At 40.8% G+C, this 24,211-nt stretch overlaps 3 protein-coding genes across 3 annotated transcripts in view; 2 read left to right on the forward strand and 1 right to left on the reverse strand.

Annotated features, from left to right (window-relative positions):
- The window catches only part of LOC113013361 (tumor necrosis factor receptor superfamily member 1A), a 31,107-nt gene extending 28,340 nt beyond the window's left edge, over positions 1-2,767 (forward strand). The window contains 1 exon segment of the mRNA XM_075410367.1: positions 1,137-2,767. Within this exon segment, the coding sequence (XP_075266482.1) occupies positions 1,137-1,477 (341 nt within the window). The 3' untranslated portion in view covers positions 1,478-2,767.
- A 3,278-nt stretch (positions 2,768-6,045) lies between these two features.
- ttc34 (tetratricopeptide repeat domain 34) lies at positions 6,046-14,943 on the forward strand. Its single transcript, XM_026154120.1, has 7 exons — positions 6,046-7,813; positions 7,980-8,202; positions 8,660-8,852; positions 10,530-10,696; positions 13,218-13,491; positions 13,666-13,880; positions 14,227-14,943. Exons 1-7 carry the CDS (start codon positions 6,096-6,098, stop codon positions 14,770-14,772), a joined length of 3,336 nt encoding a protein of 1,111 aa, XP_026009905.1. The 5' UTR covers positions 6,046-6,095; the 3' UTR covers positions 14,773-14,943.
- A 74-nt stretch (positions 14,944-15,017) lies between these two features.
- On the reverse strand, positions 15,018-22,531 carry LOC113013310 (5-aminolevulinate synthase, erythroid-specific, mitochondrial-like). Its single transcript, XM_026154119.1, has 10 exons — positions 22,076-22,531; positions 20,735-21,089; positions 20,505-20,597; positions 20,144-20,366; positions 19,249-19,433; positions 18,962-19,141; positions 17,940-18,104; positions 16,565-16,833; positions 15,917-16,079; positions 15,018-15,646 (listed from the first exon to the last, which is right to left on the reverse strand). Exons 2-10 carry the CDS (start codon positions 21,066-21,068, stop codon positions 15,483-15,485), a joined length of 1,776 nt encoding a protein of 591 aa, XP_026009904.1. The 5' UTR covers positions 21,069-21,089; positions 22,076-22,531; the 3' UTR covers positions 15,018-15,482.
- Positions 22,532-24,211: the final 1,680 nt, after the last annotated feature.

Here is a 24,211-nt window from a genome sequence, read left to right on the forward strand (position 1 = left end):
CCAGTAGTTCTTCAGGCTTTCTGAAGGTCTTTCAAAGTTCTGTCTTTGGCCATTGGCTGCTTTTTCACTCACTCTCACTCTAAGTTAAGTGCGCATGCGCCAACCAGCGTGCAGCCTGTTACAGTCGCTTTTTAAAAAAAAATTTCCCCCAGGGATCAATAAAGTATTCTGATTCTGATTCTGATTCTGATTCTGATCATTTTCCGACGATTTTTTTTGGTTTGTTTATTTTGCCACTTCACACTGACCTATGACTCACTCAAGCATAAAAAAGACACCTCACTCAAGGAATGAATCAGTGTTGTGTTAACACATTAGAGACAAAAAAAAAACGTAGCAAAAAAATTGTTTTTTTTTCAGTTGTTGTCCACGCAGCTTAACACGCTGTTAGTGCAATAAAGGCATACTGGATAGAAAAACACGTAGTAGAAGGCTATCGGTCATGGATCGGCTTTCCTAGAGCCTGAACATCAAAGTTATTGAAGCAGTGACAGAGAACGGAATGAAAAGCAGCCAATGAAAAGCTTTGAATGTGCTCCAAGAAGCCTGGGGAACTATTCCCAAAGACTAGTTAAGGAAAGTGCAGTAAAGCATACCTAAGAGAGTTCAGGCTGTGTTAGATAATATAGGTGGTCACACAAAATCTTGACTTTCAAGCTCATTAGAACAAATTAACTCTGTTTTGCTCTTATTTAGTGCATTTCTGTGGATATTTGCACCTCTTTGCTATTTTCTTTGCAAAATATTGAGCCATGATGGATGGCTCAAGACATTTGCACAGTACGGCACACTGTAACAATGCTGATCTTAAACATGACCAAAGTTTTTGCCAGTGAGTCCAGTGTAAGGGGAAAAAAACATTAAAAAACACTTGCTGTTATCACTGCTTATCATTTCACATTAGTTTCTCTAATCGTGGAAATGGATGACGACAGTGACTCACAGATATCCTAACAGGGTGGTCACAAACAGGAAGCTCTTAGAAGCAGCAAAATTGACTTGTTTGAGACAGGAGGTGAACTGCTGCGCAAATGCTCTATTTCACATAAATACAGATTATTTTAACCTCAGACTAACGCAAAACAAGCAGCTCAGTGCCCTGTGTCCTCTGACTGTTAATTATTCTCTCCTTCCAGTTGCCAGACGAAATGACCACGCAGATCGCTGGCCGGCCATCGTCCTCTACGCGATCATCAAGGAGGTGCCCTTGCATAGGTGGAAGGAGTTCTTGCGTCTGCTTAAGGTGACTGACCAGCAGATGGCACGAGTCGAGATGGAGACTGGTTTCAGTCTCGGCTCCATGGAGAAGCAGTACCAGATGCTGAGGCTGTGGAGCCAGCACTCTTCCTCCAAACTCAGTGATATTTTCTCAGCCTTACACTACATGGAATTATCCGGCTGTGCACAGATGCTCCAGGAAAGCCTGGAACAGCTGCAGTGGACGCCTGACCAGAGACAGGCACTCACAGCCATTTGAATGGAGCAGTGTGGGACAACTGAGGCTGTACCTGGCGGCACAAGTGTAATGCTATCTATAACATGACTGGAAACATAAATTATTCAGCCATGGACGCTGGTGTGAAAGATTAGACACTTGCTGGAAAGGACATTACGATCTGTAGCCATATAGTACAACCCTAGAAACCTGGAACAATGTCGTAAATATCCCGTACTGAGTAATGCAGACGTAGATTAAAGCCAAATAAAAACATCTGATAAACTGGAATGTAAAAAAGTGGACCCTTATTTCATGTTAAGACAGAAACCTAAAATGTTGAATGTAAACACATGAAATAATGGATTCGTAGCAGTGCAAAATGCAGTTTCGAACATCAGGTTACTTCCTCAAGAGCATCATTAGCATTTTTAGGAACCACATAACACCTCTTAACACACTCGTAATATTCTTGTAGCCTACAGTAGGTGGAGACAGTAAATAAATAAAAAAATACTGAGGGAAGTCCCCTTCCCTTAACTAATGGCTGCTGCCAAAAGTTGTTTAGAACAATGTAACCTCCAGTTTTTTGTGTGGTGCCTCTTAAATGCCAGCAATGGAGGCTGCGGTTTTTACAGCAGTACTGCAATGTACATGTATAATTGGGAGGTGTTTGTGCTTAAAGGGTAAGCAAGGAAGTTGCACTTCCTTAGTGTAGTGTACGTGATTGTTTTACCTCCACAAGTCTGTGCTTGAGATTTCTCTGTTTTTTTCCCCTTTTGACTTGTCAAAGGACAGACTTTTTCAGTCTGAATCTTTAAACTGTGCGTGTGCGTGATCACTCCGTGCACATCTGGGATGTTTGTGCAGCACAGCTTGCAGACGTCTCCCTCGTTTGGTATAACAACTCAGCCACTGATTGTTATTGTGCACTCTCGCAAAGGAAGAAAACTGAAATCCCCAAAGGACGTCAGTTTTTCAGTTTCCTGCAACTAAATGGTGTCAGTGTTCAGCATGCTGGGTTTTTCCTCACCACACATATTCCATTTGAACGGATGGTTCTCACTTGTGGTGTTTGGGTATCTCACTTTGAGAGGTTTTTTTGTGTGTCTATGTGTGTGTGTCATTATACTTCATTGACAGTAAAGGTCTTGGATTTTCCCATTTAAGATGTTTATTTAAGAAAGTTTTAAATGGGAATGTAGGCCACTTTCCCTGAGATATAAATATTTGTATATGTTTTACAGGTTAAAGTATAATTGTTTTTTTTATTTATGATCCATTTGTATGAATATTTGTGTGGTGCAGAATAAACTGAAAGTGAAAATCTTATTGTTTTTCATCTCATTGTGGTCTTTAGTGGTACACTGTTATGAAAACGTGCTACTGTAAAACCCCAAATCAAAATGTCACCTGTATATGTATATGTCATGAATAAAATGTTTGGCCACAAGGTGGGAGTATGGACTGTATGTTTGAACCGCAGCAGCTGGTGTGCATTTGTAAGCGCACACACACCCCACCTACAAAGAAAATAGGAGCACAGTACTTGAAGAGCTTTTATTCTTGAGTTGGATTACACCCATGAATTGCAAATTTGGGCTAAAAGCACAAAGAACAGCTGCCTTATATTGTTCATAGTTACTGGATGGAAAAATAACAGATCCCTTACAGGACCACATTCACTTTATGTGTTTACATGCAGCTTCAAAATTTATAGCATTATTCTTCTGCTGTCATGTAGATATGCTGTCAGGCTGCACATCACCATGTGTTTGCCATGTTTTTAACCACACCAGTGTCACCTGCCAAAAAAGGGATTTCCAGTATTTCTCAATAAATAAATAAATAAATAAATGAAAGATTACCAGAACTGAAACTGCTCTAAATGACTTGTTGGCCTTTACTGTCACCTATATCTCACAAATGATATCACGTCATATAACAAGCTATGCAGAGTAAGAAACACTTCTTTTACAAGGTAAAGGTTTTGTACTTATTTAACCAGGTGAAAAGATTTATTGAAGGTAGAAATGTGATTTTCACATCACACTTGGCCAAGTGGGCAGTAGAAACCCCAAGAAGTTGAACACAGCAGATATTTTAAGTGTCCAAAAAAAACTTTGGACAGATGATAATGTTGAACACAGAGTAGGCACAATAAAGCAGTCATAAAGATCTTTGCAAAACAGGTCATTTCTTTAGTTTATGTATATATAAAGGCTTTGTAAATCCTCTTGACTACTGCCTTTTTATCAGTTTATATTTATCAATATAAACACAGAAAATCACTTTTTGGCATGGGGTGGCTTTAATTTTTTTTTTTTAATAAGAGGTTAAAGATGAAGTTAATTTAATTTTCCTTATGTCTTGATCTTTTTCTTTTATATCATGGGTAGGTGTTATATACGCTGTAGCTTCAACCTACACCTTTTCGATTTGTCATTTCTTCTTTTCTTTTAATCATTTCGTGTGCTATAAATGAACCGAATAAAGACAGTTAACCACCGGGAGCACCAGCTACAGCACAGTTTAGAGGCTAACTAAAGACGGATTTAGCATTTTTTTTTTTAATCTCTTAAAATGTCTGTAGGAAAATGAACGGCTCTTTGGAGGTATTTCCAAATGACATATTTCCCCCCTTTCGCACCGTTTTTCGTGCTCCCAGCAGCATATCTTTAAGCGCTAACGCCGAGTTAGCGTGAAGGAGCAGGAGATTTTTATCAACAATTTTACGCAGTGTCGCCAATAAGGAAGCTGCAGGCTTCCTACGTTTTCTGTGGTTTTCAAGTAAGCACGAGGGTTAATGGTTTCTATTGGCAACCGGACCCGGATTCTCAAAAACAACAGCTGGCGACGTAAACCGTCCCGTCCTGAGAAGAGACGCGACACAGCCTGGAGGAGTTTGTCGAGACAAAAAGGTTTTTGTGGTTTGTGTATGTGTGGTTTCTTATTATTATTATATAAATATATATTATGCTGTCTCAGTGCCACCTGTTACACACTTGAAAAAATTCCGCTGCAGCTTCTGTTTTGTGAGCGTTGACCTGGATAGCTATTGAATTACAAACATGGAGGACAGTTTTCTTTTGTCGGGACGTCTAATTCAAGACAATAAGTTGACGCTACCCGTGAAATAGAATTTTAAAGACATTTTTAAGTCTTGAGGGATTCAGTATACTGTTGTTGTCAAAAAAGCCGCAGTAACAGGTAGGTTAACAATGGCTCAATAAAAGCCACTGGTACAAATCCAGTCAAGTCGATTTTATTTTACCAGTTCCCTTTGCAGTAGATAAAGTCTTTCTTCTTTTGTCAATGGTAATCTTATTTTGTGTGTGCATAAAATTTCACCAAACTAATATCAAGTCAGAACAATACAAATACATAGTTATAAATAATAGAAAACACTGTGCAAAAGTTTCAAGCCACTCCTTATGTCTTTAAATTTGGCATCCAAGTAACAAATTTAAGCAACATACTTACCTTCATACAAGACTTTTTTTTTTCATTTTTCATTTTTACAGTGTTACTGAGGAATAGTTCTCCAGGCTTTCTGAAGGTCTTTCAAAGTTTTTTTCTTTTTGGATGTTGGCTACTTTTTCACACCTTTTCACTCCAGTTTTTGTACCTGATAATTTTCAGATAAATAAATTTTTTTTTCGGTTATTTTGAACAACTTAACAATGCAATAAAAAGCATAAAAAGTCTTCTAACCCAAGAGTTGAACTAGTGTTGTGTCTACACATAACAGAAAAATTAGCAATTTTATCTTTTTTTTTACTAGCAGCCTGTCATAAAACATAATGTGTTTTTCTTTAGTTAAATATATTTTTAAAAATACCAAAAATAAAACAATTGTATTTTTGCACCAACAATTGTGATTCTCAAAGATCTATTAGTTGATAAATGTTCCATACTGAGTAATCAGTATAACTCAGTATAACAATATCTTACCTAAAATCCTGAATAATCTGTACTTATGTGAAATATCCTGAATAAAAAACTCAGGAGTCCGCACTAGTAGTAGGAGAAAAGAAGAAGTGGCAGGTCTAAAAAGAATTACAGGAGATGAACAGTATCTTAAGAAAGAAGATAAGAATTAAGAAACAGGGGGGGGGGAATCCACCATAGATTTGTCACAGGAACTGAGAGATGGATCTGGCTTTTCAGTTCATATGATATTATTCATCAAAGCTTGATCAGAAATGGCTTTTGTGTATGGGAGGCTGTCGAGGGAAACTAGGAGAAAAGGCTGAGATATTGCAAATTACACAAGAACTGGACTGAAGATCAGAAGATCAATCCAAATTTCAAATCTTTTGGTTCAAATCTTTGTCAGTATGTGCAGAAGAGGTCTAGAGAGTACAACAATGAGTCTCTACAGCATTCTGTAAAGCATGATGGAGGCTCTGTCGTGGTTTGGTGCTGTATTTCAAATAATGGTGTTGGGGATCTTGTCGAAATTGATGGAATTATGAACTCTATGTTGAAGAGTAAAGGTGCTTGTTTATGCTTGTTTTTATTACTTCTTCTTCTTTTTCTTTTTTTACATTTCAACATGTGACAGATATATTTTATCCTCATTTCCTCCGTTAACCATTAGACTACAATGTTGTAATTGCTTTCAACAGCCATGAACAATCCCGCCATTTGAGCAATCATGACTGCTTTGGTTCGACCTGGAGTCAATATTTCAGAGATATGTAAGGAAGGAGACAAGTTCCTTCGGAGCGGTGAGCTGGAGAGAGCCACCTCCTTGTACATGTCTGCCTTCAGGACTCACGCCACCTCTGCGGTGTCCCACATGAGAAAACTGGATAAGTCCGGTCTGGATTTGGTGATCGCTACTCTAGAGGGCTGGCTTGACAGTCATGTGAAGAATCAGCCTGCAGAGGGTCTTAATAAAGGTCTTGCTGCTGTTTTCCTCTCCACACTCAGTCCCAACAATCTGTTAGCCACCATTTACAAAATGGAGTCTCTTCTTCAGAGTGACACGCATGCCTGTGAGGAGATTCTTGCTCGTTGCACTGCTATGCTTGAAGGGAAGCGGAACCTTCCTCCAGAGGGTTCAACTCATGTTTTGTTAGAGATAACTCGAGCCCTCGCCTGCTTGTTATCAGAATCTCACAGGTTAAAGGGACTAAAGATTTACCTCAAAGCTTACCGGAATAGCAAGTCTGAAACTGTCACACTGGTGAAGAGCAGACAAGCGGGATACTTACCCAAAATAGTGAAGGCCTTTGCAGAACAAATCATGCTCATACATCCCACTCTGGTAGTTGACAGCAAGTGGAGAGTGGGAACAAAGGACAATGACAAGCTTGAAGAAGAAACTTCTGCTACTGTTATTGAGTTTTTGCTGTCTATTTCACCTAGTAACAAAGAAGTACAGGAACTCAATGCAGCATATTTGTTTTTGATGGGCAGGTTTATGGACAGTGCAGAGGCATACTCTTCCCTCTTGCAGTATGCTCATGGCCAGAAAATACCAGAGAGTGCTATAGAAAAATTGCTCCAAGAAACTCCTGAGAGGACAGCCAGACTCTTGACAAGCCGAGCAGCTGCTTGCTTTTCAGCAGGTGGAAAGATTGCAGAGGAGTGCTCAGATTTGGGGAAAGCATTTGAGACTCACCCAGCCACTGCCCGAATTTACTTCCAAAAGCTGTTCAAAGATCAGGGAACTGGGGTGGCAGCTTGCAACCATCTCCGTCAGCAGGCGGAGAGAGGCCTGTCTGATTACAGAGATCAGGTCCTTGTCCGGGCAGATCTGCGATCTACTGAAGGAGTTGAACTTCTGGACCCTGTTATCACTCAGTTACGGACCCTGTGCCATTTAGAACCTGGTGGGGGAGACAGAGAGTTGCGGGTCCGACTGGCTGATTGTCTTCTCCTCAGAGGAGAGCACAAAGAGGCCCTCTCTATCTGCAGCCAGCTAGCTGCCGCACAAGGTCAGCAGAGCTATCAAAGCACGGTCCACGTCCTTCGCGGATATGCACGATTGCTCTCTGATGACCAGAAGGGTGCATTAGAAGACTTTCAGGCTGTGATTGAACACAATGCCCCCCACCCATCCAGCTGTGTGCGAGCACTTTGTGGCAGGGGCCTCCTGCGAATGATGGGTGGCTTAAACTACCTGACTGCTTTAGACTATGTGACAGCCAGCAGGCTGCATGCTCAGGAAACAGCATTTGCTGTGCGCTGCTTGGTACCCTGGAACTACCGTGGGCTGCTGTTTACTGTTCTGCTGGAGCAGGGACGATTCATGCTTGAAGGGTCTAGAGATCACAAACCCAAGTCCAGTTCTGGTGAAGACTCCCAACAGCACCAAAAGGAGGAACATATGCAGACCCTATCAAAGAGGGACAACCACAGATCAAGGTATGTTTGTTTTAGATATGGTTTACTGAGCAATGCTTTCTCAGAGAAAATATTTTGGCATGTCACAGCAGGAAAAGTCTACTTTATTGCATGGTATGGTCTTTGTTGTGTGTTTTCTCAGTGTGATTGTTGTCCCGTTGTGTTTTTTTTCTGCTTTGTACGTTAGGACTCCTGCTGGTGTCCATTCCCTTGCTCTGTTGCTGATGGAGCTCCAGCCCAGTGCCGATGGGCCTCAGATCTTGGCAGCAGATGCCTTGTACCAGCTTGGTCGGGTGGAGGAGGCTTACCGATTGCTGCTGTCCATCGGGCCCACCAATCCTCGGGCACCTATCTTGGCTCGCCTTGCTTTGCTGCAGCTGCACAGAGGCTTTCTTTATGACACCAATCAGGTATATAAGTTTGAGGTACCAATTTTTCATGTTTAAATGGATTCAGGATTTTTTGTTTCCTGTTTAGGAAACCTAATTTCACACTTGCTTATTTTGTAAAACATATATAAATAAAGCAGGAAGCTGAGTGAAAGCAGAGTGTAGTTCATTATTAGTAGTTTTGGGGAAACACCTTTGTTTATTTAACTAGTTTCCTTTGAATAATTTCTGGATGCACCTTCAAAGTAATTACATTCATGATATAAGGAGCTATGAGGGCTCAAATGTGAAAAAATCTTCAGCGATCAATTCACTTCTAAAATTACCTGATAAGCATCCAAATGTCTGATTTCAGTGTGCGGTAGCTACAGTTTTGTTTTGAAAAGTGTAGCTTTGAGTTTAAAAAAAATGTTAACAATGATTTTAACCACCGAATAGTCCTGATTTACTCTTCATGTCTGTCAATTTTTTCCTGTAGCTGCTGAAAAAGCTCATCTTGTGTGGTGATACCAGCTGCTTGCGCCCCCTGTTGGCAGTGGCACAACAGAAAGACAGAGCACTGCTGCAGGGACACTCCCACTCAGCTGCAAAACGCATTTTGGACCGAGCAAGCGAGGAATGTGCTGTCAGAGAGGCTGTGGCATATCTCTCCATTGCAATTATGGCCTCTGGTGAATAGAATCTGTTTGATGAGTTGTTGATATTTGGTACTGATCTGTTGCTAACTATTGATAGTATTAACATTGTTGGTTGTTGCATGCAGACTGGAGTAATGATTTGTGGAATTCAGCACAAAACCCAAGCTTTTTTTTAGATTTCACTTTAAAATGTCTTGCAGAACATAACACAAATTACAGATGAGGATAGAATAATTACGCCCACAATGAAAATTTCATTTTTTAAAAAGTATTTCCAGATGCCGGTAAACAGAGAGACAACTTTTTGACACAGCTTTTCCAAACATCCTATTTTTATTTTGGATGATTAGTTGATTTTTACGGAGCCCCGCAAGGGACATGGGAGAAAAAAAAATTACGATGAACTTTTGCGATGTCTTTTACTTTGGACATAGAAACGAAATTATTCACAATAACTGCCAGAGTCAAATTATTAGCCTCCATGATGCTAACAGTTAGTTGGGCATCATTTTTGTGTAGTGTGTAGTCGTTTATTATAGTTTTCAACAAGTCTGAAATCAGGGCTTTTTACAAGCCAGTCAATAACATTCACTTTGGTCTCCTGGAATTAGTTCTTCACCTGGAGTCCCATATATTTTGGGTCGTTATCATGTCAGACAAAGTGATGACCCAGACCCAGTTTTGCTGCTGATTGGTTGAGGTGTTCTTTTAAAATCTTCACAAATCCATCTTAGTTTGTGATTCCTTCCACTGTGACGAGATTCCTATTTCAAGCCGCACTGAAGCATCCCCACAGCATATTACTCCCACCGCTGTGTTTTTCTCTGGGTACAGTGTTCGTTGGGTTATACAGCAGCGTCTCTTTGGCCAAAGAGCTCTAGTTTACAGGCAGCATATTCTTTCTGCAGGGTGTCTTTAGTATATTACAGTCTTATTTGAAAGTGTCTCTTGTGCAGTGGTGGAGTTTTTTTCTTGCAGTCTATTCCTGTGCAGGGCTGCAGTGACTGTCTTTTTTGAGACTACATTTCCCAACTTGGCTAAGTCATTCACAAGTGTCTTTACATATCTCTCTCAGTAGTTTTTTTTTTTTCCAGAGTCATTGAAATCGTTTGCTTCCTACCTCTACCAGGCTTGTTCTGTATTGTGTGGCTCTCTTAGAATTTCTTAATGATGCTTATCACTCCAGTCCACTCCATCTCCTGCTTTATGCACATCAAGATTTTTTTTTCTCAAGCTAAACTGATTTTTGTGTTTTTGGCATGATGGTTTTTCAAGTGACAGCTCAAAGCCTTGCTGAAGTTTTTATACTGTTTGCCATTTTTACAAGCCTTGAGCATTACAATGTTAAACTACATTATATCACATCAGTGGTTTGGGCTTTGAGTTTTTAAGGGGGCTAATTATATTGACTGTGGTAATTCTTGTTTCTTTCTGAAATAATTCTGTTATTGTGTCCAAATAGAAATAATTTTAACTGAAATTTTAAATATCATTGGGAGAAATGAATGAACTGAGCATTATGTCCTCATCCGTAGGTAGATTAGCCATGCATTATTTAACCACACATCTTTTGTGGTTAAACATAAGACCTGAAACCAACTTCTACTGTGTGTATTTGAATCTATGATTTATTTTACACAAATATTGAAACTCACACTAAAATGAGATTACACATACATATAAAAACAGTCAATTCATTGTTTTTCTCAGGTGGCGAGGCAGCTGAATCACTACTAGAAAGAGCGAGGTGCTACGCTTTGCTGGGTCAGCGAAAAACAGCCATATTTGACTTCAGTGCCATTCTGAAGGAGCATCCGAAACACGTGCATGCCCTCTGTGGAAGAGGTTTCACATATCTCATGCTGAATCAACAAAAGGTTTTTTTTTTCCTCTAGTCTTATCTATCATTGAAACTCGATACTATTGCCCTTTTTGTTCAGGTGGTTACAGCTAAGTGCTTGAGTGATATGTTGCTTGTGAAACAGCTGTAGCGTAAAACAACCTGAGATTCCTTACTATTAAGTCAAACTAAATTATTGTACAATTATTAAATAAAATGTTCTCCTCTGGGCTTTCCTGATAACAGGAATTTAAGCATTCGAATAATTTAAGCAACAATCATAGCTTTAAAACATACAGGGAGTGCAGAATTATTAGGCAAGTTGTATTTTTGAGGAATAATTTTATTATTGAACAACAACCATGTTCTCAATGAACCCAAAAAACTCATTAATATCAAAGCTGAATGTTTTTGGAAGTAGTTTTTAGTTTGTTTTTAGTTTTAGCTATTTTAGGGGGATATCTGTGTGTGCAGGTGACTATTACTGTGCATAATTATTAGGCAACTTAACAAAAAACAAATATATACCCATTTCAATTATTTATTTTTACCAGTGACACCAATATAACATCTCCACATTCACAAATATACATTTCTGACATTCAAAAACAAAACAAAAACAAATCAGCGACCAATATAGCCACCTTTCTTTGCAAGGACACTCAAAAGCCTGCCATCCATGGATTCTGTCAGTGTTTTGATCTGTTCACCATCAACATTGCGTGCAGCAGCAACCACAGCCTCCCAGACACTGTTCAGAGAGGTGTACTGTTTTCCCTCCTTGTAAATCTCACATTTGATGATGGACCACAGGTTCTCAATGGGGTTCAGATCAGGTGAACAAGGTGGCCATGTCATTAGTTTTTCTTCTTTTATACCCTTTCTTGCCAGCCACGCTGTGGAGTACTTGGACGCGTGTGATGGAGCATTGTCCTGCATGAAAATCATGTTTTTCTTGAAGGATGCAGACTTCTTCCTGTACCACTGCTTGAAGAAGGTGTCTTCCAGAAACTGGCAGTAGGACTGGGAGTTGAGCTTGACTCCATCCTCAACCCGAAAGGGCCCCACAAGCTCATCTTTGATGATACCAGCCCAAACCAGTACTCCACCTCCACCTTGCTAGCGTCTGAGTTGGACTGGAGCTCTCTGCCCTTTACCAATCCAGCCACGGGCCCATCCATCTGGCCCATCAAGACTCACTCTCATTTCATCAGTCCATAAAACCTTAGAAAAACCAGTCTTGAGATATTTCTTGGCCCAGTCTTGACGTTTCAGCTTGTGTGTCTTGTTCAGTGGTGGTCGTCTTTCAGCCTTTCTTACCTTGGCCATGTCTCTGAGTATTGCACACCTTGTGCTTTTGGGCACTCCAGTGATGTTGCAGCTCTGAAATATGGCCAAACTGGTGGCAAGTGGCATCTTGGCAGCTGCACGCTTGACTTTTCTCAGTTCATGGGCAGTTATTTTGCGCCTTGGTTTTTCCACACGCTTCTTGCGACCCTGTTGACTATTTTGAATGAAACGCTTGAATGTTCGATGATGAAGTCCAGACGCTTTTCTTTGCAAGCTCCTTTGACTACGATGACCTGGATGACTGAGAACCTTCACAGACATTTCGATGATCACGCTTCAGAAGCTTTGCAATTTTGAGACTGCTGCATCCCTCTGCAAGATATCTCAGTATTTTTGACTTTTCTGAGCCTGTCAAGTCCTTCTTTTGACCCATTTTGCCAAAGGAAAGGACGTTGCCTAATAATTATGCACACCTGATATAGGGTGTTGATGTCATTAGACCACACCCCTTCTCATTACAGAGATGCACATCACCTAATATGCTTAATTGGTAGTAGGCTTTCGAGCCTATACAGCTTGGAGTAAGACAACATGCATGAAGAGGATGATGTGGACAAAATACTCATTTGCGTAATAATTCTGCACTCCCTGTACAATTATATAATGGGATAAAGCCTCACCACATATGTTTTTTTTCTTCTGGTGGACCTGAGAAATGTCTCTTAAAAGACATTTTCAGTATTTATTTTCAGTAATTGCAGAAAATGAACCCAGGACCTGACTAAATGTAACAGTGGTAGCTAGTTTAAAGCCCTTTTGGTGTAGCCTGGAGAGCGTATATCATATTACTCTTACACCTTGCCTCCTTGATATTAAAGTGTTAATTTATCAGTCTGTGTTTAGAGAAATTGCTTCAGTTTTATAATATTGTAATAATAAAATCACTTTCGGTGAAATGCCCCACAGGGACCCTAATGTTGAATTAAGAATAAAAATTAATGCCAAGGTTTCCAAGGCTACTTTCTCTCTTCGTATCATTGAGCCTTTAACCTAATTTGAGTTTTCCCCTAAACATAAAGCGACACCTTGTGGCTTTCTGGGGAAATCTGTTTGAAAAAGGGGTGCCACAGAATTGTGATCTTTATAAATATACCAGTCTTATGCTAACACTTATTAACATGGTCTAGAAAAATTATGAAAAGTATGATATGCATGTTGGACTGCATGTTGAAATAAAGTATAACATTTGAACTCTGTTCTCCCTCTAGGAATGTACTCATGATATCCTGGCAGCACTTCAGATAAATGCTGACATAGTGACCAAAGACATTCTTTCACTCAAGGACAGGGCACAGAAGCTGGTCTGTGATTGGCTGCATCAGTTCTGTCGTACCAATCTGTCAGATATTGTGGCCACTCATGGTGTTCCCTGCCATGAAGAGCAGCTTAGAGAGGCTTTCATAATTGGTGGAGCTTTGATGAGGGCTGACTGTAGAAACCCCAGATGGCATCTGCTCTATGTGGACATCCTTTTGGCAAAAGGTGAGATTGTGGGGGAAATTTTCTGAGCCGGATCCTTGCTAGGATTGGAAATCATCTGCCTAGCAGCTTATGGCTTAGGCTGTGTGACGTTTCCAATTTGACAAAAAGCACTATTGCACCTGTCATCCCCTGTTCTCAGTAATCCATACTTCTGTTATGGTCCACCTGCTCCAGGTGAGGTCAAATCAGCAGGCGTGCATCTGTGCCAGATATTTGGCCAGGAGCCAAGAGATGCAGTGGCCCAGGCTCGGGTGGGTGTGGTGGATGCCTGGCAGAAGAAGTACTGCAGCGCAGCTCGCAGGCTCAGCAAACTGGCTGAGAAGGATTCATCCTATTTTGACTTCTTGCTGGCTCTCATCCCATTTAATCAGCGGAAATGCATGGCACAGGTAAGTGTACAGGAAACCCAGATTTAGTACCAGATGAGCAGATCTGCCAAAGTTGTTTGTTCTGGCTTTGTCAGCGTTATTTTTCATCAAAAAAAAAAATGTTTATGTCAGGATATTTCCATGATATTACAAAAACCCCATGTCATTTCTCTCTATTGAACCAATGGGTGTTATAGTTGTATGTATATATTCTATGTATGTATTTTCATTTATGGTAAAATACAGTACAAACATGTGGCGGGTCCACCATCTCACAATGACTATCTTAGATGCCTAAATTAGATGGCAAAGTCAATAATGTGAATCTGATACATATCTACTCTAAACTACATGTACACTGGGACAGGAAGCAGCTCAGGAGGCCAACAGTGTGTCATCATGTGGTCAGTGGAAGCAGGCGCTCACCCTCCTGACTGTGGCAGTACAATCAGGGGGCAGTCAGAGAATGGAGTATCTTCACCAGCGGGCTGTGTGCCTGGCACAGCTGGGCTTACATGAGCGGGCTATATCTGATCTGGACAGAGTTATACAGAAACACGATGGACCTGACTACAGCTGTTCAGACCACCCTCAAGTCCGGGTGGAGGATTTGTGCTTGCGAGGTCGCAGCCTGGTGCTCTGCTCCAAAGAAGGGCCAGCTCTGGAGGACTTCATCCGGGCCCTGGAGCTCAACAGAGAACAGGCCATCAAGTGTGTGGAGGCTGGGCTAGGAAAACTGCCTCTGGCTGAGTGCTTCCTGCGGGGGGCGCTGCAGCATTATGGGGAGCAACATCTCAGTAAGGCTTGGACCTTGATTGAATGTGGCCTCCTTTTGGACAGTGAGAACACAGAGCTCCGCAGACTGAGGGCAAAAGTCAAACGAGAAGTGGCCAATCCTTGCAACGTGAACTAGTGTTGACTGTGAACTGGACACAGAATCTCCAGTGGAGCCGCAAAAGCTCCAATCAGGTCAATGTCCTACCTCAAAATTAGAAACAAAGAAAAGAAAAACCTAATCCCAATCATTTTGTTATGCTCAGCTTCCTAAATTTCATGGGATGTTTGGTGCTTCCAGAGCACCCATTGCTACTGTTCATATTATTCCCTCAAAGTTCAGTTTAAACTTACAGGATTAACATCAGTGTCTTTACGATTACATCAAAGCAAATATATTTTTTATTAGAGGAGTAAGTGAATTAATATTTAACACCACAAACACTTATGACATAAAACATTAGCAATGTAATTAATATGATAATCACAAAAAACAATAACTATGCTATCATAATGTATAAGCAAAATCATTCAGCGTTCAATGCTGTCACACCTAGATGAGTGATATAAGAAAGTGCCAAGTGTGCAGGTTTTATGCTTTTCAAATGAAGACAAATCTTTAATCATATCCATGGTGGCAAACACAATTTAGCACTCAGAAGTACATGTGATTATAAATACTGAAATTTAGTTCACACTGCTGCCATTGGAGAATAATTAAACATAATGTCAAAACACAAGTAGTTTTCACTGTGCCTCTACTACGACTTTTTGCATTGTATGATGTATATAGCATTAGATTTATGCATATACTGCTCATGTAGCTGAGATGAAACATTCACTGTGGTATTATGCATACACAGTAATGTATTGTGGTTCCATATTGCCAAAGTAGGACTTCTCCCACTCACTCATGAGGTCAAAGTGCAGTGGGCGGTCACAGAAGGTGCAGGAAGCGGTCGCCGGGCCATTGAGCAGAAGACCTGCTTCCTGCCAAACATCCACCAGTTTCCCTGTGAATGATAAAAGTGTTTGTAAGAATAAACAGTTAAATGTTGATATTTATTTTCTTTTAAAATGTTTAAAAGTTCTGGTCTGATTATTCTAGCACGTGCCATTTTTTAAGCTCCCCATAGAGCACGGTCATTTAGGGGAGCAGGTCAATGTCAAGAGAGCCACAATGTCTTGTGGGAAAACATTTGCACTGACCATTATCCCCATATTTTGCCAGATATTTAGCAGAACACCTCTGACCTAATTACAGCAAGTGGCCTCACACTCACCCACAAAGTACTCCATCATTTTGGGGTTGTGATGAGGAGATGGAGCCAGTCTCAGCAGCTCCTCACCACGAGGCACTGTGGGGTAGTTGATGGCCTGTACGTAGATGTTGTGCCTCTCCAGAAGGATGTCACACACCTTGGTGTTCAGCTCAGCGTTGCCCACCTGGAAAATAAATCATAAAAGATGGCACGTGTCATTTAGGAGAAACTTTTATTCTGCACAGTTAGGTAGTGCATACATGGATGAATCGTTTTACTCAGCCTGTAGAGTCTAGATTAGATCTCTGGAATAATTATGGGCTGCTTAATTGGTTAGTTCTACTCAAAATTTCAATCTGTTAAAAATAATAAAAAATTCTAAACTAATTAAATAAACTGGTATGCAGTTGTTCAAGCCTATTATACAATTTTAAAACTCAGTTTACTTAATTGTTTACTTATTTGTGCAATTTAATCACGATTAAAGACTATAACTAAGTCTGTGTTACCCTCCCGACTTCATCTGACCTACGTTGTACTTTCTAGGTTTATAAAATGAATAAGTATTATAATATATATAATAAGGAAAATCAGGTTTAACTAACAAGTGATACTGAAATAGCGGTGGCTGTAATCCAGTGTCCATTTAGCTGTGCTAAATCTTTTTACCCGAATGGGGATGATGTGGCTGGGGCAGTTGACCACCGGTAGGCCTTTATCCATGAGCAGCTGCCTCATGTGTTTGACATTCCTCTGGTGGGCTCTGCGGAGCGCCTGCCCCTCTTCACTCTTCAAGACCCGCACAGACTCCAGCGCTCCGGCCAGGACCATCGGGGGAAGGGCCGTTGTGAAGATGAAGCCGGCTGCGTAGGAGCGCACTGTGTCCACCAGGGCAGCGCTGCTGGCGATGTAGCCTCCCACACAGCCAAAGGCTTTACCTGAAATAGTAACAAATGACAGATTCTATGTAAAGTGGTGGGGAGAGCATTTATTAAGTGTAAATAAAAATGACATACTTTTTTTTTTCTTACATTGCCATTTTGTATAACTTTATTATTTCTACATTAATACATTTCACAGGTGTAAATTTTTTTTAAGTTATTTACATTTTTATTGTAAAAATATGATTATTGTGACATCAATATATAAACATTGAAAAAAGCAGAATGCATAAAAAATTTACACAAAATGTATTAAGTCTGAATCAAATGAATTTTAATATTTCTAACACACCAGCTAAAACACTCCCAAGTCAATTTGTATCAGTTTCTTAGTTAAGTTTCATCATTATTTTTTTCATTTACTGTCATGTGAACTGTTGTAACCAGACTTTGAAAAAGTCTGATGTTGTAATCCAGGATTAATTCACAAGGATTTCTACCAAAAGCCTTGCATCAAGTTTCACACCACGCAGTCTGCCTGTGGACAGTTTTATCAGAACAGCCAGAGAGGGAGTAGAACTGACGCTCAGCTGATAAAACCTCTGCTTCCTGTGATGAGAGCTCACTTCTCTCCTGACCTTATTGAACCAACAGGGGCGCAGTATCATGCCTGTTAAAAGTTATTGCTCCTTTGTTGGCAATGCGACAGTGACAGTTACTGCAGCAGAGGCTGTAAATGGGAGTTGGGCCAGTAGCAGAGCCTGTGAGAGTTTGAAGCTGTTTACCTTGTCCCGCTTAATAATAATAATAATGGATTGCATTTATATAGTGCTTTTCGGGACCCCTCAAAGCACTTTACAATACCACTATTCATTCACACACTGGTGAATGAAAGCTACAGTTGTAGCCACAGCTGCCCTGGGGCAGACTGACAGAGGCGAGGCTGCCATATCGCACCATCAGCCCCTCTGGCCACCACCAGTAGGCAGTAGGTGAAGTGTCTTGCCCAAGGACACAACGACCGAGACTGTCTGAGCTGGGGCTCGAACCGGCAACCTCCCGATTACAAGACGAACACCCAACTCTTGAGCCACGATCGCCCCTGAGCTTATGCTCAAGATGAAAGGACAAAACTGCTGGTGTGAGAGAAGTGGATAACTCACCTAAGGTTCCAGAAACAATGTCAATCTTGTGCATAATGTTGTCTCTCTCGCCCACTCCAGCTCCGTGGGCTCCGTACAGGCCCACGGCATGAACCTCATCAACAAATGTCAGCGCTCCGTAACGATGGGCTACATCGCACAGCTCTTCCAGAGGACATATGGCACCTGAAAAATTAGAACGGTGTTTAGGTGAACAACAGGGTATAAGAGTAGCAAGTATTTAAGATCTAAAACAGGTGACATACTGAAGGAAAAAGCACAACTTTTCCAATAGCTGATCCTTGATCTGGTGTTTTCATGATGGAGGTGGAGAACATGTCAGCCCAAATGATGCTAAATTTGATTGAAAACTGGTGAATCTCAAGGCCATGGTTTATGACTTACCAGTATGTAATCTTCAGAGTCATAAAACCATTCAGTGACTAGTGCACTGTAGATGGGGGAGTTTTCATTGATAAAGAGGTCACTCCCTTTTGGAGAAAAATGTTTAAGCAAAGACTAATTAATCACTCACAGCAACTTTACGAAAAAGAGACACCGGATCCCTCAACTGTAGAGGGTCAAAGGATGGGTGTTTTTCCTTTAATTTGTCAACCACCGCATCCAAAATGTGTGATTAAGAAGTATGTGGTGAGTTATTCTCACAGATTTTGGAAACAAATATTTAAATCATAAAAGAACACATAAAAGAATTTAAAAAACATGATTAATATCAGTTTTTGCTTTTAAAAGTATGATCAGCTCGTGCTTTATGGAGCTGTCACTGGTGTAATATGCTGAAAAAACTGAGCTGAGAACAATACAATACTCTTTATCAAATATCATTTTAAACTTATACTGGTGATAATTGTTGAACTTTTTAAAGGAGGTGCATCCAACATCTGCTTAGAAGGGAACTCCTTCAAGGTATTATAATTCCAGCTGATGACCCCCTGAAGCAGCTTGAGAGAAAGAGATAATGGAAAAATAAGAGTCTTGTTTCCAAAAGTGCTTTTTCAAACGTTTGACTTCGTGGTTCTCACCGTCCATTGAGTGCACAGTCTCAAACGCCACTATTTTTGGTGTCGTAGGGTCTGAGCGTTGGAGCAGTTCCTCCAGGTGTCGACTGTCATTGTGGCGGAAGATGAAACGCTTGGCTCCGCTGTTCCTGATGCCCTGAATCATGGATGCGTGGTTCCCAGCATCGGAGTAGATCTCGCACCCTGTACAAAACAGTGAATAGATCATTAAACAAATAAAAAACAACTGCTAACTGCTAAATAACTAATAAATAGTTAACATTGATTTTAATGTTGAGGTAATTATTTACCTGGCAGCATCTTAGCCAGAGTGAAGAGGGTGGAGTCATTTGCCACAAAGCAGGAGGAGAAGACCAACGCTGCATCTTTCTGGTGTAGCTCGGCAAGCTCCTTCTCCAGAGACACATGGAAGTTGCTGGTGCCTGAAATGTTCCTCGTCCCACCAGCTCCTGCACCATGCTTGTCCAGAGCATCTCTGTGGACATCCACAACAAAAAGGTACAACATCAAGCCCAGATACAAAACAATGAAACCAGCTCCCTGTTTCGACTTGCGAGACAGACACACTCTCTGTTTTTAAGAGTAGGGTTGAAATGTTCCTTTTTGATAAAGTTTATAGTCCGGGGTGGATCACACTCTCTGTGTGTTTACACACCACTTTGCATTCAGTCTTTAGTTATTATTAATCTCTGTCTCTCTTCTACAGCCGGTCTTCTGCCCCTCACCATTTACCAGTCATTGCAAATGGAAATCTCGGAGTCTGATTCTGCTGGCAGTTTCTTCCTGTTAAAATGGAGTTTTTCTTTCCCACTGTTGCCAAATGCTTGCTCAAAGGGAGCCTTCTGATTGTTGGGGTTTTCTCTCTATAACCATACCTTAAAATAGATAAATAAAACTGCATTAAACTGAAGTGAATCGCATATCTTCTACACTGTGCCCAGTATGCTTATGTTTTTCCGTCAAATTCTCGAGTCCTTTGAGTTTATTTGGTTTCACTTCTTGCAAGAATGATGCAATTTAAACATAAGATTACCCAAGCCAGTCTACAGCTTTGTATCGCCATAAGGATAATTAATTACTCAAATCCAAACAGTATCTGCAAATATGTGGTCCAAAACCAAGTAGTGCATAGATTAAAATTTTGAGCCGCTGAAAAGTAATATGATATTTGCTGGGTCCTGTTACCTGATGGCGCTGAAGACCCGTGGGTGCCGACTCATTCCTAGATAGTCATTGCTGCACCAGACGGACACCTGGGAGCCTTCCCGCCCAGAAATGGAGTAATCCTCAGCAAACGGGAAGACCTCAGCACTCCTGTTCACTGTCTTGAAGACTCTGTATGTGTGGTCCTTCTTTTTCACAGCAATCTTCTCCATGAAGAACTGATCATAGTCATAGCTGGGGCCAGCTGTGGAAAGAATAGTTTTGACTGGGCTTCAGTTACTCTACAGCATCCAATAGACAGCTTTTTATTGCTGAATATTTACCACAGAATATTACAATGAAATGCCTGGAGGGGTAAAGCCCTTTTATTTGTATAACATACCCATGTTGTCTTTGAGGAGGTGGGTAACACTGTTGGGTTGAGCTGAAGTTGGGCACGCAGAATCCTTTACACCTTTCAGAGAAGCCATCAAACCTGTCAGAGAGGAGTGTGATTGTGTCAAATTTATAAATATTTTGTCCCCTATTTTTGTAATTCGTCAGATTTTCTTCTATTAAAGCTCAAATTCTGCTACTCTGATGATAGCATCGCTGCAGGTACTTAATTCCTACCACTTTCTTGAACATCCTCCTGTACTTCAGGGCTGGCTCGGACCATTCCAATCTGGGAGCTGACAAAAGGGCATCCCTTTGATACGGACACAGCCACCTGAGTAGCAGTTTGAGCAAAGAGCCTCCTTTGTTCAGCTGTGGGAAGCTGTTGATCCTGGGGTTTGGGGGCCGAGACGTTCAGCTTGGCTTCCAGAGAGCCCGGGCCGCTCACGGTGATCTGACGAGCGATGAGGGGGCAGTGATTCGCAAGAGACAGCAAGGCGGCTCCGGTTCTCCTTAAAGCCGGCTTTGGAGCCAACTTGAGGAAGGGGCAGTGATGGAGGAAGGCAGCCATGATACTGAAGCTGTTCTTACTCTGGGTTAAGACAGAAGATGGGACAGAAGATTTTGCCTTACGTGGGTGAAGATTAGAAATTACATAGCATAGAGTCTCTGTGATACAACCCAGATTTATTTATTTAATTACTTTAGGTAAAAATAGCCTGTTTTAGTCAAATACACTATATGGTAATTCCCTAACTCCCTTCACAAATGATCTAAAGCTCATGCCTTAGCTTAACATGCAAAAATGCAAAAAATGCAAAAATGCAAAATGATGTTAACTGGTAATGGCAACTTGACTGGTAATGGCTCAGGTTAGAAAGCAGTAGGTGCCTCCTCCTGGGTGCGGCATGGAGCAGCCGCTTATCTTAACTCTGCAGGCACGTAAGAGCTACTTACTTGCATCATCAGCTGAGTCTGATTACCATGGAAGCTTTCAAATAATCCGATAAAACAGACGTTTCTTTTTGGTTAATGGCCATTATTTCCTGAGTCCGAAAAGTTTTTCAGACTCAGGAAAAATACTCACTAAAGCACACTCTACCACACAAATGTACTGATGTATATTGTAATTTGCTGGTGAGCACCTGTATGTGTAGTTTAGTTGGCTACAGGAACAGGTTCTATGATTTCCCACATTATTTTTGTAGTCAGCAGAAATAGTGTGGGAAGCAGTTGTTGTGAAGTCTGGGTTTTCTCTTGAAGTCTGATGTTATCTTTAACTGCTACTTCCATTTAAACCACAAAAGTAGGTCAAATTATTTTTTCACCTTATGATTGTTTGGTTAATTACTTTAAATACATTTAAATACTGACGCACAAAGCAACAAGAAGAAGAAGGCAGCTAACCAACAAAAAATGAATACATCCTCATTTATTAATTAATGATGGAGTATCCACACCAGATGTTTTTATCTCAGTTAAGAATATTTAAATCAAGCATATACAATTACAACAAAAATAAAATAAAAACAATGACTATAATTGATCAGAGCAGGGTTAATAATGAAGAAAACTCACCTGTTGACCTGCACTGAGGACGAACTTCCAAACAGCAAATAGGCAGAGGGTCAGTAAGTGTCAACAGTTACTGGTCAGATGTTGAGGCGCATTATGCAATCAGCTCAGTTCCCACCCATCAGAGGTGTCTGCGGATCTCAGCTTTGGGGGGGCCACAAAAGGGTGTTGTTTGTGTTTGTGGGAGGTGCAAAGACACTGATAGGGTTCCTATCGGCACACGCTGTGTTGTGGCACGCGCTGCCACTTAAAATAATGGTGAGAACAAGTTTGTGGTAACAATCTCAATATCTTCATGTTCCACAGCTTGTGAATATGAGATCTATTACACCACAACAAAGAGTGCACGAAGATGCCGCAGATGATGAGCCTAAATTATCAGATGACATGATGTCATGTTCAAGTCACACTGCAATTTTCTACCAATATAGAAAGCAATGCCATCTCCTATAATAAACCACACTATCAGGTTCTTTTGGCTCTTTGTGTTTTACTTTAACAGAGAAATGAGGACATTGTATGATTAACGTTTCTTTATGAATGTTCATAACACATACAGTTTTATAGGTTTTTAAAAAAAAAAAACATAGCAAAAGCTGTCTCTGTGATACTGTAATGTACTCACACAAAAACAGTTTATACAGTAGAGCACAGTACAGAACAGATGAAGGTTAGAGAAAATAAATGTTCACAAATTATTTGCTCTACTTGCAAATGTATTGCATTTTCCTTTAAATACTTGTATTTTGGGGTGTTTATACTCTGGGCGCTAGTGTTATTATCTCCATTGTGACTATAAAGAGACTTTACAGAACACAAATAAAAACAATGGTTTGGCTATAGGAAAGGTTTTGGTGTATTTAAGGCTTTGGAAATATTATAATTTTGGCTGATTGCATTAAAAGTGTGTTAAGGGCTACCTAGAGCATAAACAGCACAAATAATTGTGGCATTTCTTACTTTACAACGGCACTGCACTGCCACTTAAAAGGTTTATTTAAAAACATAATTGGAGCATTCAATTCATACTGATTATAGTCGTAAACTGTTGAATGAGATGACCCAAATGGAGACTCTGTAGACAGACTGTAAACACAGACGGTAATAAACCTGAAATGGGGACAAAGTGATGAAAGGAACTAATAAGCTCTCATACTAACAGCAAATTCAACTAAGAAACAAAGGTTCAAAATAATAAGGAAATATAAGATGAAAAAGTAAAGACTAAACAAACTAAGAACCACATAGAGAATATTTCATAATAAACAACAATATAGAGTCCATTAACTGCTGACAGCTTCTTGTAGATATCCAAAGTCTCAGTAAACACCTCCATCAATGCCTCATCAGGCAAGTTGTCATTAGAAAAAATGTTTAAACCAAACTAACAATTACTAACTAAGCAGATTTCCTCTGTAATTTCATGTGAGTTTAGTTAGTTTTTGTTTTCCAATTTTTTAGTTAACTAACTGTTTTTCAGATTTAGTTTTAAGTTTAGTTTTAGTTAAGATGGTCCCAACCATCTCAACCTTGCCTCTCGAACTTTCTCTCCAAACCGCTCAACCTGAGCTGTCCCATCTTACTCATCTCGTGGCTCAAGAGTTGGGAGTTCGCCTTGAAATCGGAAGGTTGCCGGTTCGAGCCCCGGCTTGGACAGTCTCGGTCGTTGTGTCCTTGGGCAAGAAACCTCACCCGTTGCCTACTGGTGGTGGTCAGAGGGCCCGGTGGCGCCAGTGTCCGGCAGCCTCGCCTCTGTCAGTGCGCCCCAGGGTGGCTGTGGCTATAATGTAGCTTGCCATCACCAGTGTGTGAATGTGTGCGTGAATGGGTGGATGACTGGATATGTAAAGCGCTTTGGGGTCCTTAGGGACTAGTAAAGCGCTATATAAATACAGGCCATTTACCATTTACCATCCTCTCCATCCCGGTCACCCCCAATGGAAACATTGACTGCCGCCTCCACCTCTGCGTTCTGTCTTTTTTTTTTAGAGCCACCGTCTCCACCAAACCACACATCTAGCAGGTCTCAGCAAGAGTGAAAAGCTCTTGCTGCCATCCGTCTGTCACAGATACCCCACCTCTACCACGACAGTACTCTCCACCCTGCCTGGACTCTCTTCTTCACTTCTCTTAAACGCA

Source organism: Astatotilapia calliptera, chromosome 20 (genome assembly GCF_900246225.1).
Source record: "Astatotilapia calliptera chromosome 20, fAstCal1.2, whole genome shotgun sequence".
Classification (NCBI taxonomy): Eukaryota; Metazoa; Chordata; class Actinopteri; order Cichliformes; family Cichlidae; genus Astatotilapia; species Astatotilapia calliptera.